The sequence below is a fragment of the Lagopus muta genome, chromosome 26 (assembly GCF_023343835.1).
Source record: "Lagopus muta isolate bLagMut1 chromosome 26, bLagMut1 primary, whole genome shotgun sequence".
In the NCBI taxonomy this organism is placed as follows: domain Eukaryota; kingdom Metazoa; phylum Chordata; class Aves; order Galliformes; family Phasianidae; genus Lagopus; species Lagopus muta.
The window spans coordinates 1565593-1579804 of record NC_064458.1 but is presented as its reverse complement, the minus strand read 5'-3'; the positions used below and the strand labels follow the sequence as shown (position 1 = coordinate 1579804).

Sequence of the window (14212 nt, the reverse complement as noted above, 5' to 3'; positions counted from 1 at the left end):
CTGCTGGACGTGGTGAGGGGCTGGGAGGGGGGGGTTACTGGGAGGCACTGGGTGGTGACGATGCAGGGTGGTGGGAAGCATCGGGCAGTTCTGTGCACAGCGCTGCGCGGGGCACTGCGTGCAATACTGGAGCGCGGCGCTGGGTGGCGCTGGTGCGGAGCGTTGGAGGCACCGGGCGGAAGTGGGGCGGGCAGCGGGCGCTGCAGCTCGGCATTTGTGGCCACGCCCCTCCGTACTCCTTCACATCCGGCGGAAGGGCGTGGCGGCATCTGGCCGCCTCCTATTGGTCGTCTCGCCCGCCAATCAGCGGCGGCGCGCGGGGAATTCGAAGCTGGGAGGCGCGTGCGCAGGGCGGCATGAATGGCGCGGGGCGGCGCGGGGCGGCGGGGCGGCTGTGCGCGGCGCTGCGGGGCGGGCGCGAGGAGTAAGAGGGCATCGGGGTGGGATGGGGTCGGGTCGGGGGTCGAAGGTTGCACGGGGAAGGGTCGGGCGTTGCAGCAGCCCGGGCTTCGCGGCGGCGGCGTGGGCTTTGCAGCCCGGGCTGTCGCTTTGCCGCGTGGCCGAGGCTCGGGTGATGCTGCGGTAGGGGCGGTGACCCCGCGTTGTCCCCCCGCAGGGCGGTGGAGATCCTCCTGCGGCACGGGGCCGACCCCAACCTGCTGCTTTCAGGGGGGTTCGCCCCCATCCATCTGAGCGCTGCGGGGGGGTCCGGGGGAGGCGTGCGCTGCTTGCGGCTGCTGCTGCGCTACGGAGGGAACCCCAATGCCAGGTAACGGCCTTGGGGAGCTCGGCTCCGTTCTGCCGAGTGGGAGCGGAGCCCCCGAGAGGACGGCGGTGACGCCGGTACGGTGGTAGGGCTGCCGAGGGGCTCACGCCGCTGCACGTCGCTGCGTCCTGGGGGAGCTGCGGGTGCCTGGAGCTGCTGCTGCAGAACGGGGGGGACCCGGAGCTGCGGGACCAGGTTAGCGCTGAGGGCGGCGCCTCGGAGCCCTCCGTCCTTGGTGGGAGCGATACCAGCAGCGGTGTTCCCTCCCTGCAGGACGGGAAGCGAGCCATCGACCTGGCGCTGGAGCAGGGCCATGGGCTGTGCGTGCGGCTCCTGCGGGACTGGAGCCTCCCGGCCCCCCAGGGACTCCGGCGCTCACTGTCCTTCTTGTCCGAGGATTGCAGCGCTGCCGAGCTGCTGAGCAGCACTCGCGTGACCCAGCTGGAGGAGCCCGGGCTGGGGGGCAGCTGTGGGCTGGGGGAGCCCCCGTGCTGTGCTCAACCCTCCTTGGGTTCCTCCCTCACCCCAGGGTGTCCGGCTCTGCCTCTGCAGCCCCTGGCATCCAGCACACTGCTCTGGGCTGGGGGTGAGCATGAGGAGGTACCCCTAAAGGGAACGGGGGCATGCAGCTCCTCCCTGCAGCCCACTGCTGGGGCCAGGAGCCCCCCCCAGCCCCTGCGCTGCAGCAGGGATTGTGGGGTGTTGGAAGCAGGAACCAGAGGCCATGACCTCCCTGGGGACAGCAGTGAGGATAGCGAGCATTTCCTCACTGCAGTGGAGATGTTGGAGCCCAGCAGGGCTGTGGTGTGCCCAGGAGAAGCCCCCTCCTCAGCAGGACCCTGTGAGCTGCCTGCCCAGAACCCTTCAGCTGCGGAGGAGCTGCCTGTGCTGTTCCAGGGCTGCAGCCTCGAGGGCTCCCCCCCCCGCAGCCTGGAGCTCCCTTGCAGCCCTGCTGTAAGGGATGTCACTTCACAGGGGCTGCAGCATCCCCAGTTCTGCCACATCACCCCCCGCACCAAGAGCCGCCTTCAGGCCTCAGCAGCGAGGCTCAATGCTTCCTCCTCCTCCTCCTCCTCCCTTTTTGATGCCAGCCTGGAGAAGCCCCGCAGGCCCCCCCGGATCAGAGCACCCAGGGGCGTCCCTGGGGACCCTGCCACCACCCCAGGGTACTGTGTTGCCCTCGGTGGTGAGGATGTGTCTGGTGGGGATGCAGAAAGCACAGGGTCCTCAGATGACACCCAGATCCTCCCCAGGACCCCCAGCCAGCCCCTGGGGACCAGCAGCTCCAGCCCCACAGTGCTGATAGCTCCTGGGGATCACGGCTGTGCCCAGAACCCTCTGTCAGGTGCTGAGGGATCCCTCAGCCCTACTGTGCTGCTGGGTCCCGGGGATCCCAGCCACCCCCAGGACTCCCCATCAGATGCTCAGTGTTCTCCCAGCCCCACAGTGCTGCCGGCTCCTGCAGGCAGTGACAACCTCCAGGATTCCCCATCACATGTTCAGAACTCCACTCCTGCCACTGACCCCAGGATCCCAGAGCCAAGGACCCCACCAATGCCGTGCTCACCTGCAGACCGCAGTCCCCACCGCCCCGTGGAACCCGATGGATGCCCGCCTGCTGAGTGGCACAGTCCCATTGCTGAGACCACCTGCCCTGGGGACGGGGACCAAGTGCAGTCCCTGCGGTTGCTCTCAGATGAAGCACTGCTCCGGAGGCTGTGGGCGCTGGGCTACGACCCAGGACCCATCACAGTGCTCACCCGGCGCGTGTACCTGCGGCGCTTGGAGGAGCTGAGCCGCAGCCCGGCAGGTGAATCCTTGGGACTTCCATCCCTGTAGTGCTGGGGGGGCTCAGGATGACCCCAATCCCCCCCCCCCCTTCCAGGGCACAGCCCTGAGCTGACAGATGCGCTACGCACCGGCCGTATCCCCAACTGCACCGAGGACGAGACGGTGTTGGCACAGCAATTCGACCGCCCTGACCGGAGCCGGCATTGGCGCGAGGGGCTGCTCAAAGCCAGCTTCAACTACCTCCTGCTCGACCCCAGGTAGGGCTGTGCTGCCTCTTGGGCCGCCCCTGAGGCTGGGAATCCAACATCTTAAGGTTCTTTGTGCTCCCGGGGTGGGATTTGCACCCCCAGGACCACGCAGGAGCTCCCATTGCGCTGCCACCGCCTGAGCCCCACGGAGTGCTTCAGGACCTTCGTTGATGCCATCTTCTATGTGGGCAAAGGAACGCGTGCCCGGCCCTACAGCCACCTTGCTGAGGCTGTGACCCAGCACCGCATGGGGACAAGGAAGGTGGGATGGGGTGGGTGTGGGGTGGATCGCATGGGAAAGGAGGAGGCTTTATGGGCACGGGGCTGTCCCACAGGGCTGTCCCAAGGTGCGGCGCATCCTGGAGATCTGGGCAAGTGGGATGGGTGTCATCTCTCTGCACTGCTTCCAGAGCAGCGTGCCGGCTGAGGCATACACGAGGGAGGGCTGCTTGCTGGAGGCCCTGGGTGAGTGGGGGATGGGGGTTTGTGAGGGCTGGTCCCCCCCTTGTGTATGGCAGCAGGGGGATGCAGCCCGTCCTGGGGCACATGGAGAGATTCCATGGAGAGAGGGGAGATTCAGGCTGGACATGAGGAAGTATTACTTGTCAGAAAGGGTGGTCAGGCACTGGAATGGACTGCCAAGGGAGGTGGTGGAGTCACCGACCCTGGGGGTGTTTAAGGAAAGGCTGGATGTTGTGTTGAGGGACGTGGTTTAGTGGGAGCTATTGGGAATAGGTGAACGGTTGGACTGGATGAGCTTTGAGGTCTTTTCCAACCTTGGTGATTCTATGATTCTATGAGAGCTGGGGGTCCCTGGATAGCAACACAAGGTTTGGGTACAATGCCCCAAACTGATCTCCTGCGGGGAAAAGATGGGTTGGAGCAGATGTTAATGGAACCCCATGGGTGCTAACGGGGGGTTTGCCGCTATAGGGACGTAGGTGCTAAGGGGGGACCTCAGGGGCCACAGGCGCTAAAGGGGATCCCAACCTCACGGGGCTGCGGGTGCTAATGGGGGCCTTACAGCAACACGGGTGCTCACGGGGACCCCATGCAAGCACGGTGTGGGAGCTGTGTGCGCTGACCCCACAGGGCTGCGTGCCGTCACCAACCAGAGGAAGGGGAACTGCTATGGCGTGGCAGCCAGCTGGTCCCCGGCACGGCGCCGGCGCCTGGGCGTCCACATGCTGCACAGGGCAATGCGCATCTTCCTGGCCGAGGGCGAGCGGCAGTTGCGGCCAGCCGACATCCAGGCCGGGCGCTGAGCCCCCCTCCAAGGCCTGGAGGCACCCCCTGCTCTTCCCGAGGAGGCAGAGGGCTGCATGCCTGGGTTTTTTTTTTACGTCGTGAACGATGACGAGAATGTTTCTATTTATTTTCTCTCTACCCCTAAGTGGTGATGAGTAAATGGCTGCAACAGCTCAGAGCCGCGCCTGCTTTGCGTCCCCGTGGTGGAGTTGGACGTGGCTGTAGATACAACACGGCTTTACATCGTGGTGCGGGTTCTGCCTTTGTGCAAGCGATGGAGCGAGCGGCGCAGCCTGATGGGTGGGAGCTGCAACCCGGTGCCGATGGCAGCTCCTGGGCTGGGGGTACAGGGGAGCAGAGCCGTGATCTGGGCTTGGTGCGTGGAAATGCATCCGAACCCACGTGTTTGTGGTTAAAATTCTGCAGGGTGGGCGTGGGTTGGTGCCAGGAGAGGGGGTGGGGGGTGGGTTACGTATGGCACCTGTCACACGTGGTCCCTGCTGCGCTGGCACCAGCTCCTCTTCATTGCACGGTTTTGGGGGCCCAAGGGGACGAGAAGGGTTTTGCACCCACCCAGGGGACGAGGTTCCATTGGGCAAGCAGGCCTGGCTGTGTCTTTGGTTTAGATGGGGGAAATAAGGGGAGAAAACAAAGAGGGGAGCGGCTCTGCTCTTTGCGGTGAGGGGAGGCTGCAGCCATCCCCATGTGAGGGTCAGGGGCAGGGGAGCAGCCGTGCCCACCCAGGAGCCCCGGCGCAGTGGGACGGGGGCTGAGCAGAATCCGGAGCTGCAGGACCTGAAGCAGTGGTTTGTATGGGGACACGACTGCACGAACGGTGGCACTGGGGGAGAGCTCAGCTCTGGCCTCATCGGCCCCCACCACAGCTTAGAAAGGCAAATCCCACTTGGCTTCCCCTAAAGCAATCCCGACTCAGCTCCGTGCTGCCAGATGCCAGGGTCACCCCCTGCAGGAGGTCACCACCTCCGCTCTGGGAGCGGTGTCCCCACAGCGTCCTCGCTCTGCCCCCGAGGGGTCACTGCGTGAAGAATAGAATACTACAACAAAACAGGATGAAGGCGCTCCAGCGGCTGCCACAGGACCGGGTCTGCCGTGTTCCCAACGCCGGCCCTGCACGCCCGTGCCCGGGGGGAGCCTCCGTGCTCCTCTGCCCGCCCGCGGCCCGGGAACAAAACCAGCTCCATGCCTGGCAAGGCCGGCTGCGCCCCGCTGCGCCCACAAACCCCTCCGTGCTCCCCAGCATCTCTCCCATCGGAGCAGCCCGGTCACCGCGTCCCCTCCACCTTATTTCTTCTCTCCTTGCCCGTCCCCAGCTGGCGTTTCGGGCTCCCACAGGACGAATTCGTGGAGCAGGGTGTTCACGGTCTCAGGGCACTCCATCATCACCATGTGGCTGCCCTCGTCGATCACCTTCAGGAAAGCGATCAGCAGGATCTGGAAGGGGAAACGTGTCAGCGCTGGGCTGCCGGCACCAGGAGGAGCCCTCAGCCCCGCTGTGCCGAACCTCTGCCATGCGCTGGTCCTCCTCCACCGGCACAAACTTGTCGTGCATGCCGTGCACCAGCAGCACTGGCACGGCCAGCTCGGCGTGGTACACCTCGTCACCCTCTGGCCAGTACTGCCCGCTCATCATAGCACGCAGCACGAAGGAGGAGACGTTGAAAGCGTTGCCTTCCTTCAGCAGCTGCTTCTCTTTGGCACCCTGGCGGGCAAAGCCAGCCCTGCAGGATGTAGAAGGGATTAGAATAGCATGGAGGCACCGGTGCTGTGCCTGCCTGTGCTGGGGATCCCCAGGCTGGCAGCGCACTCAGGGCTGAGCTTGCTGGGGACGGCAGTGGAACTCACTTGAGGAAGCTCCAGGCCAGGCATGGGGACAGGCAGTGCAGCACGCAGGTGGGCATGTTGAAGATGGAGCACAGGCTGGGCTCCAGCGCCGTCGGGCCCCCTCCGTTGATCATGATCACTTTATGCACCAGGTCGGGATACTCGTGGGCTAGGAAGGTGCAGAAGGAGACCCTGCAGGGGCAGACAGCAAAGTGGGAGCTGCAGTGAGGACGGTGAGTGTCACACACTGCGCATGAAGCCACTGGGATATCGCCAGCACCCACAGAGCAGTGCAGCCACGCTGCAGGCTGCATCCTGCTTGTCACCGATCTAATCCAGCTCCCTCTGCGCTGCTTAGCCCCCATCTAATTGACTTTCTCAGACTTACTCTATTTATAGGCTGAACACCGCCAGCTTCCTCGCTGGCCCATGCTCAGGGTGCTGGGATTAGCTGGGCCCAGAGCTGGGCACCGAGGGGACGGAGGGGATCAGAGCTGGAGATAACGTGAGGGCTGGAAACCCCACACCATCCTCTGCTCCTCAGCCCCGCAGGGCAGGATCTATCCAGCCACGGAGAGGATGGCAATGGGACGAGGGCTCCCCTGTGCCCCTTACCCATACGAGTGCCCTATCAGGATGTTCCTCTTCTTGGCGTAGCGCTTGAAGACGGCCCTCATGTCCTCAGCCAGCGCATAGAAGGTGTAGGCAGCAGCGATCTGCGGGGCTGAGCTGCAGCCGTGGCCGGCCAGGTCAGGAGCCACCACCTCGTAGCCCAGCTTGGTGAAGAAGTCCAGCTGCTCCTTCCAGATATCCAGCGAGCCGCCCACGCCGTGGATGAAGAACAGGACCACGTCACCGTGGGTCCCTTTGCAGCTCGTGATCTGCTTCTTGCAGTCGATGTTGATGACTTTCTTGGGCTTACGCTTCCGACGCTTGCCGGCCGCGGCATCTCGTGCACCAGATCCCGGCGTGCTGGCAGAGCCCTGCACCGGGCCTTGGCCAGCCAGCTCCGACAGCTCCAGCTCCACGGTGCTGCTGGGCTCGGCCGAGCCGTTGGAGCAGTGCAGGATTTCGGAGCGCACGGCGTCCCCCAGGTTCTCGATCACCAGCTGCCCGTTGCGGTACAGCGTGATCCTGCGCTTGCAGTGCACCGTGCCTCTCTCTGCAGCCCCGGGCTCCTCGGGGGGCTCAGCAGGCGGGCGGCTCGGAGCGCTGTGTCGCACCCGCAGGATCCTGCCTGGCTTCACCTCCAGGAAGCTGTAGCCATTGCTGGACTCAACGCTGTCCAGCGGCCCCACGGCGTTGGTCGTTTTGCCCATCAGGCAGCAGAGGAACCCCTCGGTGATGCTGTTCAGCATTATGCTCCCTGTGTGAGGAAGCAGAAGGAGGTTAGGGCGGCATAAACTGGGGTGGAGCTGCTGCTGGAGCTGCTTTGGGGTGTCCCCCAGTGCTCCCCGTGTGCACAGCCCTCCCCACAGCCCCCCACCTCCCTTCGTGGCTGGTCGGAGGTGGAACCGAGGGAATCAAACGCCCAAGGAAAAGCCCGTTGAAAATGACGTTTCTGGCACCAAATGTGGGGCTGAGGGGAGACTCAGCTATGAAAATGCATTATTTATACTGATTAAATGTGTGCGTGTAGCTCCCGTCCAAACCACAACCAGGGAGAGACGCAAATCGAGGGACTGAGGTTGGGTGTTTTAAATTACAGGCATTCCACATAGCGACGCCGAGCACAGGAACCTGGGGGAGAGGCAGGTATCCAGCTGGGAGGGTGGGCAGCCCCCCTCCCCACGGTGGGATGGGGGGAGGCCGTGGGGCTGGGGTACCACAGCACAGTCCCTCTGGCCCCAGCGCTGGTCCAGCCCATGCTGTGTGCTCTTCCAGAGGTGCTCAGCCCGTTTCCGAGCTCAGGGGGCACTTGGAGCACTGGGGACGTTCCTGCCCTCCCCCCCCCCCCCCCTTCCACCAGGCCGATGCACATTTATTATGGATGCAGCTCTGTACGTTGAATTATTGATGCTGAGAATCTGCTCAGCAAAGCGATTCACAGTGGGGACCGGGGGGATCCAGCAGACACCCCAGCTGCAGTTACAGAGCAGAAACCCCCAGGGATGGAGGGGAAGGAAGAACGCGTTCCCAAGGGGAATTAAACACCACCATCCCCGCTGCAGCCTGCTTAACTCCCCCAGCAACCGCTCAGAGCACACAGCACTGCAGCAGCAATGCTGGCAGCGCGCGAGAGGGAATCAGCAAAACAAAACCCGGTCTGGAAGCTGCCTGGGCTCAGGACTCTGCCTGCAGCTTTGGTAATTGAATGTGTTTGGAGCTCGGCTGCATCCTGCTCAGGGCTCCCTGCAGCCCCAGCGTGCACAGCCTGGTTCCCAGCAGCATTTCTGCATTAAGAGCAAAAGATCTCAAGGCCCTGGAAGGGGAAGCTGAGTGCAGCCCTGGCAGCAGTGGAGCTGCCCAGTGGAGCTGCTGGAGCTCCTGGCTGGAAGATCCCTGGTGGCTCTGCGCTGGGATGGAGAACAGCTCTGCTCTCACTGTGTCTTGAGCACCAGCTGGGTCCAGGCTCGAGCTTTGCCCATTGGCCCCACTGCATTTCTGGAGCAGTAATGCTGGAAGAGCGCAGTCCAAAGCACCAAGAAACAGGGGCAGGTGGAGAACTGAGGAGAGTGGATTTGGTGGCAGAGGCAGACGTGCAGCTGTGGGATCCAGCTGCTGTCCTGCTGGATCCCATTGCGCTCAGCCTGCAGCACCCAGGCACCCCGACATGCCTTCCAACTCTGATTTCCATGGAGCCAGGATTTGCCCTGCACCTCCATTTCACAGGGCACTAATGATCTCCGCGTGGATTATAAACAGGACTTCTGGCCAACCTGACTTGACATTGATTAACTTCGCAGGATTAACTCAATTAGTCCATCCTGTTCGTTTCCAGAATTGATTTGCTGGAAGGCTGTTGCACACAGGAGCTCTGCAGGCAGATCCAGGAGCCCAGCTCGGCCCCTGGGTCTGCTTTGGTGGAGGAGGAGGGGAGCAGCAGGGCAGGCTCTGTCCCTAACAGCAATGCATGGCTTGGGGCTCACAGCCTGAGGCCTGGCAGTCCATGCTTTGGCTCTGGAGCTGTGAAAGCCCTGATTCAATCACAGCAGAGAGTGCAGCCCGGTGGGTAATGGAGGGGCAGGAGGGCTCCACAGCGGGGCGGGGGGCAGAGAGTTGCCGTCTCCCACCTCCCACTGCTCTGTCTGCCGCAACCAGAAACATCAAGGGACGTTCCCTCCCTCCGCCAGATGAAAGGGCTGCAAATGAAGCCAGATGGATGTGAAGAACTTAGTGAAGATGCTGGTAACCATGGCGATGAGCTGCTCTTCCTCTCTCCTCCCCCCCCCCCCCCCTTCATCCCAGCTACCTTCCAGTGCCGCCCCCAGCAGAGTGAGATTTCGGCACCACTTACATAAGGCCAGGCACAACACTGAGTCAGGCACGGCGCCAGGCCAGGAGTGTAGCAGAGCATCCCCAGAGGTTGGGGAGGAGCAGAGCATCACCATAAGCTGCTTCCCATGCCTGTGTCACCCCAAAGTCACGGCTTCCCCTGGGAAATCTCTCCTATCACAGCAGCAGAGGAGCGAAGGATGCTTTAGCAGTGATGGAGGGAGGCTGATGTGCTGCCCAGCTCCAGGGCTCCGTGCCCCAAATGTGGGCATTGCTGCAGGATCCTCCAGCTCCAACCTCTGCGCCTCCTCCCTGCTTGCTGACAGCCCAGCTGGCAAAAACAACTTACTGACCTACTTTGGGCTGCGGAGCCTCTGATTTTACACAACTTGATGGCACCATGTCACAGCTGGAGAGAAATTGGACGCGATCCGACGTGCGGAGGGCAGAAAGCCTGACATGGTAGCGTGACAGGCAGCCATGTGGGACTGGCATGGAGCCTGTGGGGCAGGAGGAGGGCAAGGATGCTGCTGCGTTTCTCCATCATGGCACTGAGCCTGTCCTTGCCAGAAGCCCTGCTAAACATTTGGCCCCAATTGCTGAGCCAAGAGCATCGCTACTGCAGGAGCTGATGGCTGTGGATGGCTTCTGCTCCCCCTGTGCCACAACGCTCCTGTAGCCCCACTGCTCAGCACCTCCAAGCCCTTCCAGCACACAGCCCCGGGCCCCCGCAGGGAGCAGCAGGGATTCATATCTGCTAATTCCTTGCAGATCCTCGGAGGAGAGGTGCCAGAGACATGAGGAGGAGCGTGAGATGCGCTGCAGCCAGAATCCGACCTGCCATAATAATTTGTTCAGCTCTAATCCCTTCCCTCCGGGGCTCGCGAGTATTAATGATGACACACGACACTCTTGAGGAATGGGCCAATATCGTTAGGCTCTTTCCATCCTCTCCCATTCATTCACTCTGCAAAGGGGAGAAATTACGGCATCGAGAAGCACGAAAAGACAACACCTGTTTAAGCACCAGCCTCAGATAACGCACAAGAAAACGTCGATGCCACTTCGGCCCTGCAAAGTAAACTTCCCTTTGGGGGAACCCAAAACAGCACTCGGGTGGGTGGAAAGGACCTGGGTTTATTGTTACACCCGGCTTGCTTGGCCTGATACAGCAGCAGCAGCTTTATCAGGGCATGCAGGAATAAGGGGTGAGGAACCAACCAGGCAGCCCTGAGACCCTCAGCACGCACAGCCTGAAGGGCCCTGGGTGCAGGGCTGTGCTGAGGGCCCTGCAGGATGCAAATGGCACCGAGTGGAGAAGCAGTGCTGCGGGGAAAGCACCTAGTGCACATAGAGCAGCCTGGAGCCAGGGCTGGCTGCCTGCCACACGTCTCTCTTTAGGAAGGAAGAAGACCTTGAGAAACAAAAGATTATGCAATGCACAGAGGAGTAACCTGCGTCTGACCTCTGTGGCTGACACACTGCCTCGCCCCCCCACCCCCAACCCTCCTGGATTTCCAGGGGGATCCTGCCAGCTCCCGCTGCATCGCTGCAAAGCTGCCTCCAGTCCTTCAGCTGCAAATGTCCTACAGCCTCCAGGAGCAGCCTGGAGCATTGCAAGGAGCAGGAAGGAGAAAACCCTGCCCCCCGCCGCCGGGCAGCGATGCATGCAGGTGCCCCCCTCACTCTGCAACCGAAAAGCCAAGCAGATCTGCCACGCACATAGCAACAGCAGGTCTTCCTCCAGAGCCAGCAATCACTGACTGTAATTGCATCACAACGAGAAGCCATCCCTAAGTTTTATCACCGGGCAGCTTCAACCCCGCGCTCAAAGCGCGCTCATAGCGCAGTGCTGTGACAGCACAAGCAGCCGTGCTGCTCAGCAGCTGCTGCCTCCCCTCGTCTCCCTGCAGCCCCATTCAAAGCCCTTCAGCTCTCAGCCTCGAAGCGGATCCTTTGGCCATTTTGCTCCCCGTGCAGAGCACCTTCCTCCCCTCTGCTGCAGCACATGCCCTGCATCACAGCTCCGAGCACCGCAAAGAGGGACGGAACGGCACGCTCACCTCATTTATTGACAGGGATTGTCGGGAGTCGAGGTTGCAAATGAAAGGCTTGCTCTCGCAGGAGGCAAAGGGAGAGAAGAGGAGACGCGAGGCAGCAGGAGCAGGATGCAGGAGCTGGCGGGCTGCTCAGCTGGTCGGCTCCTCTGATCACATTTTTTTGCCTGTGGTGGGAAGGATGGAGCAGTGCCTTCAGCTCAGCTCATCGGCTTTAGACTGCAATTTCTCCTTCCATCTTCTCCCCATGAGCCCCGGCGGAGCGAGGAGCTTCATACCCGAGCTCTGGGGCTTGGGGGTGCTATTTGTCCTTGTAGTCTACAGCCATAGAAAGCCCCTTAAATCCCTCCTAAGGAGGAGGGCTTTCTGCCTGACAGACAAGAGGACTTGCCAGTCAACGCTGAACCGAGCACACCGAGCTGCCCGCCCATGGAGGCCTGCCAGGAGCAGGGGGGCTGTGCAGGGGCTCTGGGCTTTGCCCCTTGCAGTGGGATGAGTTCTGGCTGCTGCTGGCTGCGGTGTTCCAGCTGAGATGGGGTTTTCCTCCATCAGCACAGTGCCTGTGCTGTGCTGTAACCAGGACTTGCTTTTAATCCCTGCCTTCGTCGCGCAGGAGAAGCCTTTTGCTGTTCTCTCACTGCTGTGGTCATTGTGGCTTCCCACAAGTGCAGCCACGCTGTGAGCGTGTCAGAGCTCAGCGCAGGGAGCACAGGCTCACAGCAGGCAGGGGCTGCGACACAACGACAAACAGAAAACGACAAATGTTTATCGTGCATTCATTCATTTATTGGTTTATTTTCACGTCCCTGGTTTGGGGGGAGCTGCATTTATATCCCCTGTATGCGTGGGGCAGGCAGTGAGGGCGGTGAGGTCCATCTTGGTGGTCCGTGAATCACCGTCAGCCCCCTCCTCCTGTCTGCCATTCATTCCCCTGCTCTGAAAAGGGCTGAAAATGGCATTCAGGAGCAGAACAGGCTGAGGAATCCTGCCTGCAGGTGCACAGTGCGTGCGGCGCTGCTCTGTCCTGGAAGCAACCTCAGCAGCACAGTTTGGACAAGCGATAATGCAGCGTTTGGAGGAAGCACCGAACCGGGAGAAACGTTCAGGCCGAACCCCGAGGTCGTCGCCATAGTAACAGCGCTGCGTGCGCTGCCCCCTGCAGGACTACAAATCCCATCACCCCCCGCGGCCGTCACGTTATACGTAATGCCGTTCCCACCCAGCGCGCACGCGCCCTTTTTGCCGCCTGTGATTGGCTAAGCGGAGGGAGCCAATAGGGGGTGGCGTTGTTGGGAGGACGGTGGTGTCAGGAAGGGCAAAGGCGATGGCGGCTGCGCTGGGCCGCCTGTGGGAGCGGGCCGCTGGCGGCAGGTAATGGGCGGAACGGAGCGAGGGGACCGAGAGGGGCGGGCAGGGGTCCCTTCGTCGGCGGGGTCGGCCTGCTCACTGCGGCCTTAAGTCCCTTGGTTTACCTCTCTGGAGCCTTCTCCAGACTGAAGAAGCCCAGCTCCCTTAGCCTGTGTTCACAGGGAGGCTGTTCGCACCCTCAGCACTTTCGTGGCCCTCCTCTGGACCCGCGCAAAAAACTCCGCAAACTTCCTGTGCTGGGGGCCCCGGGTCTGGATACAGCCCTGTAGACAGGTCTTCACAAGGGCAGAGCAGGGAGGGTGGTTCCTTCCTGCCCTGCTGCTGTTACCCCCCTGATGATGCAGTCCAGGATGCAGTTGGTTTTCTGGTTTGCAGGTGCGCACTGCTGGCTTATATCCAGCATTTTTGTCCACTGGGACCCTCAAGTGCTTCTCCATAGAGCTTCACACACTGGGTTCTCCTATTGCGTATACATATCTGGAATTGCCCTGACCCAAGTGCAACGTCTTGCACTTAACTTTGTTAAACCTTATTTGGTTCGTATTAACCCACTTTTCAAATCTTTATTTATTTGTGTTCATTTATTTATTTTGCTTTTCCAAAGGCTTTTTCTGCTCCAGCAAGTTGCAGTCCATCCCTCCCAGCTCCGGTCAGCATCAGTCTTCACACATTGCCGGGAGTTGCCTTTCAGCCACCTCTCCTTGAAGCCCACAGGCACCATCCCCTCCTTCACCAGCCCAGTGCCCTCCTGGAGCCATCAGCAGATCCGCACAAAAGCGCGTGGGAACGAGTATCAGCCCAACAACCGCAAGCGCAAACGGACCCACGGCTGGATCAAACGCATCAGCACACCGGCTGGGATCGAGGTGATCCTCCGGCGCATGCTGAAGGGCAGGAAGTCACTGACCCACTGAAGGTTTGGTGTGGGGTGAGCTGGAACAGAGCCCCGGAGCTGCCATGAGTTTGGATCACCTCATCTTGGGTCCTTGTACTGAGAGAAGGGCTGTGATGGGCAGCAGCGACCGACTGCTCTTCCCGTGTTGGAAGCGTGTGGGGAAGTGCACTGAGAGCGGCCTCCAAGGGCTTTGTTTGATGGCTGCTTTCTGCTTTTCTAATTGTGAGATTGTTGCCACTTGTGTGTACAATTGTAAGATCACCTTGTGAAAACGCAAGCATTAATTAAAGCCTAGCAACTTGCGCTGAACTCTGTTCAATAGTTGGTGGTGCAGAGATAATAGGGAGAGGAAAGCCAGCTTGTTCACAGGTTTGCACACACTAGGGTGCTTCTGAAGGTGTGGAACAAGGGCTGATGGCAGAGAGAACTTTAGTTTACATTGGCCAAGTCCACAGTGTGTCTGCTCCTCTCTGCTATCCGTGGGAGGCGCTCAGAAGCGTGGAGGCCTTGGCAGCAGCTCTGGGCTAGAAGGTAGAGGGGAGCCCCAGACGTGTGCTCAGAG

At 61.3% G+C, this 14212-nt stretch overlaps 3 protein-coding genes across 3 annotated transcripts; 2 read left to right on the top strand and 1 right to left on the bottom strand.

Annotated features, from left to right (window-relative positions):
• Positions 1 to 282: 282 nt before the first annotated feature.
• On the top strand, positions 283 to 4099 carry ANKLE1 (ankyrin repeat and LEM domain containing 1). Its single transcript, XM_048927339.1, has 8 exons — positions 283 to 424; positions 617 to 769; positions 856 to 961; positions 1040 to 2576; positions 2652 to 2814; positions 2908 to 3067; positions 3141 to 3270; positions 3898 to 4099. Exons 1-8 carry the CDS (start codon positions 357 to 359, stop codon positions 4068 to 4070), a joined length of 2490 nt encoding a protein of 829 aa, XP_048783296.1. The 5' UTR covers positions 283 to 356; the 3' UTR covers positions 4071 to 4099.
• Positions 4100 to 4188: 89 nt separating this feature from the next.
• On the bottom strand, positions 4189 to 11752 carry ABHD8 (abhydrolase domain containing 8). Its single transcript, XM_048927351.1, has 5 exons — positions 11394 to 11752; positions 6511 to 7261; positions 5917 to 6087; positions 5576 to 5792; positions 4189 to 5505 (listed from the first exon to the last, which is right to left on the bottom strand). Exons 2-5 carry the CDS (start codon positions 7251 to 7253, stop codon positions 5356 to 5358), a joined length of 1281 nt encoding a protein of 426 aa, XP_048783308.1. The 5' UTR covers positions 7254 to 7261; positions 11394 to 11752; the 3' UTR covers positions 4189 to 5355.
• A 901-nt stretch (positions 11753 to 12653) lies between these two features.
• On the top strand, positions 12654 to 13959 carry MRPL34 (mitochondrial ribosomal protein L34). Its single transcript, XM_048927356.1, has 2 exons — positions 12654 to 12758; positions 13360 to 13959. Exons 1-2 carry the CDS (start codon positions 12712 to 12714, stop codon positions 13667 to 13669), a joined length of 357 nt encoding a protein of 118 aa, XP_048783313.1. The 5' UTR covers positions 12654 to 12711; the 3' UTR covers positions 13670 to 13959.
• Positions 13960 to 14212: the final 253 nt, after the last annotated feature.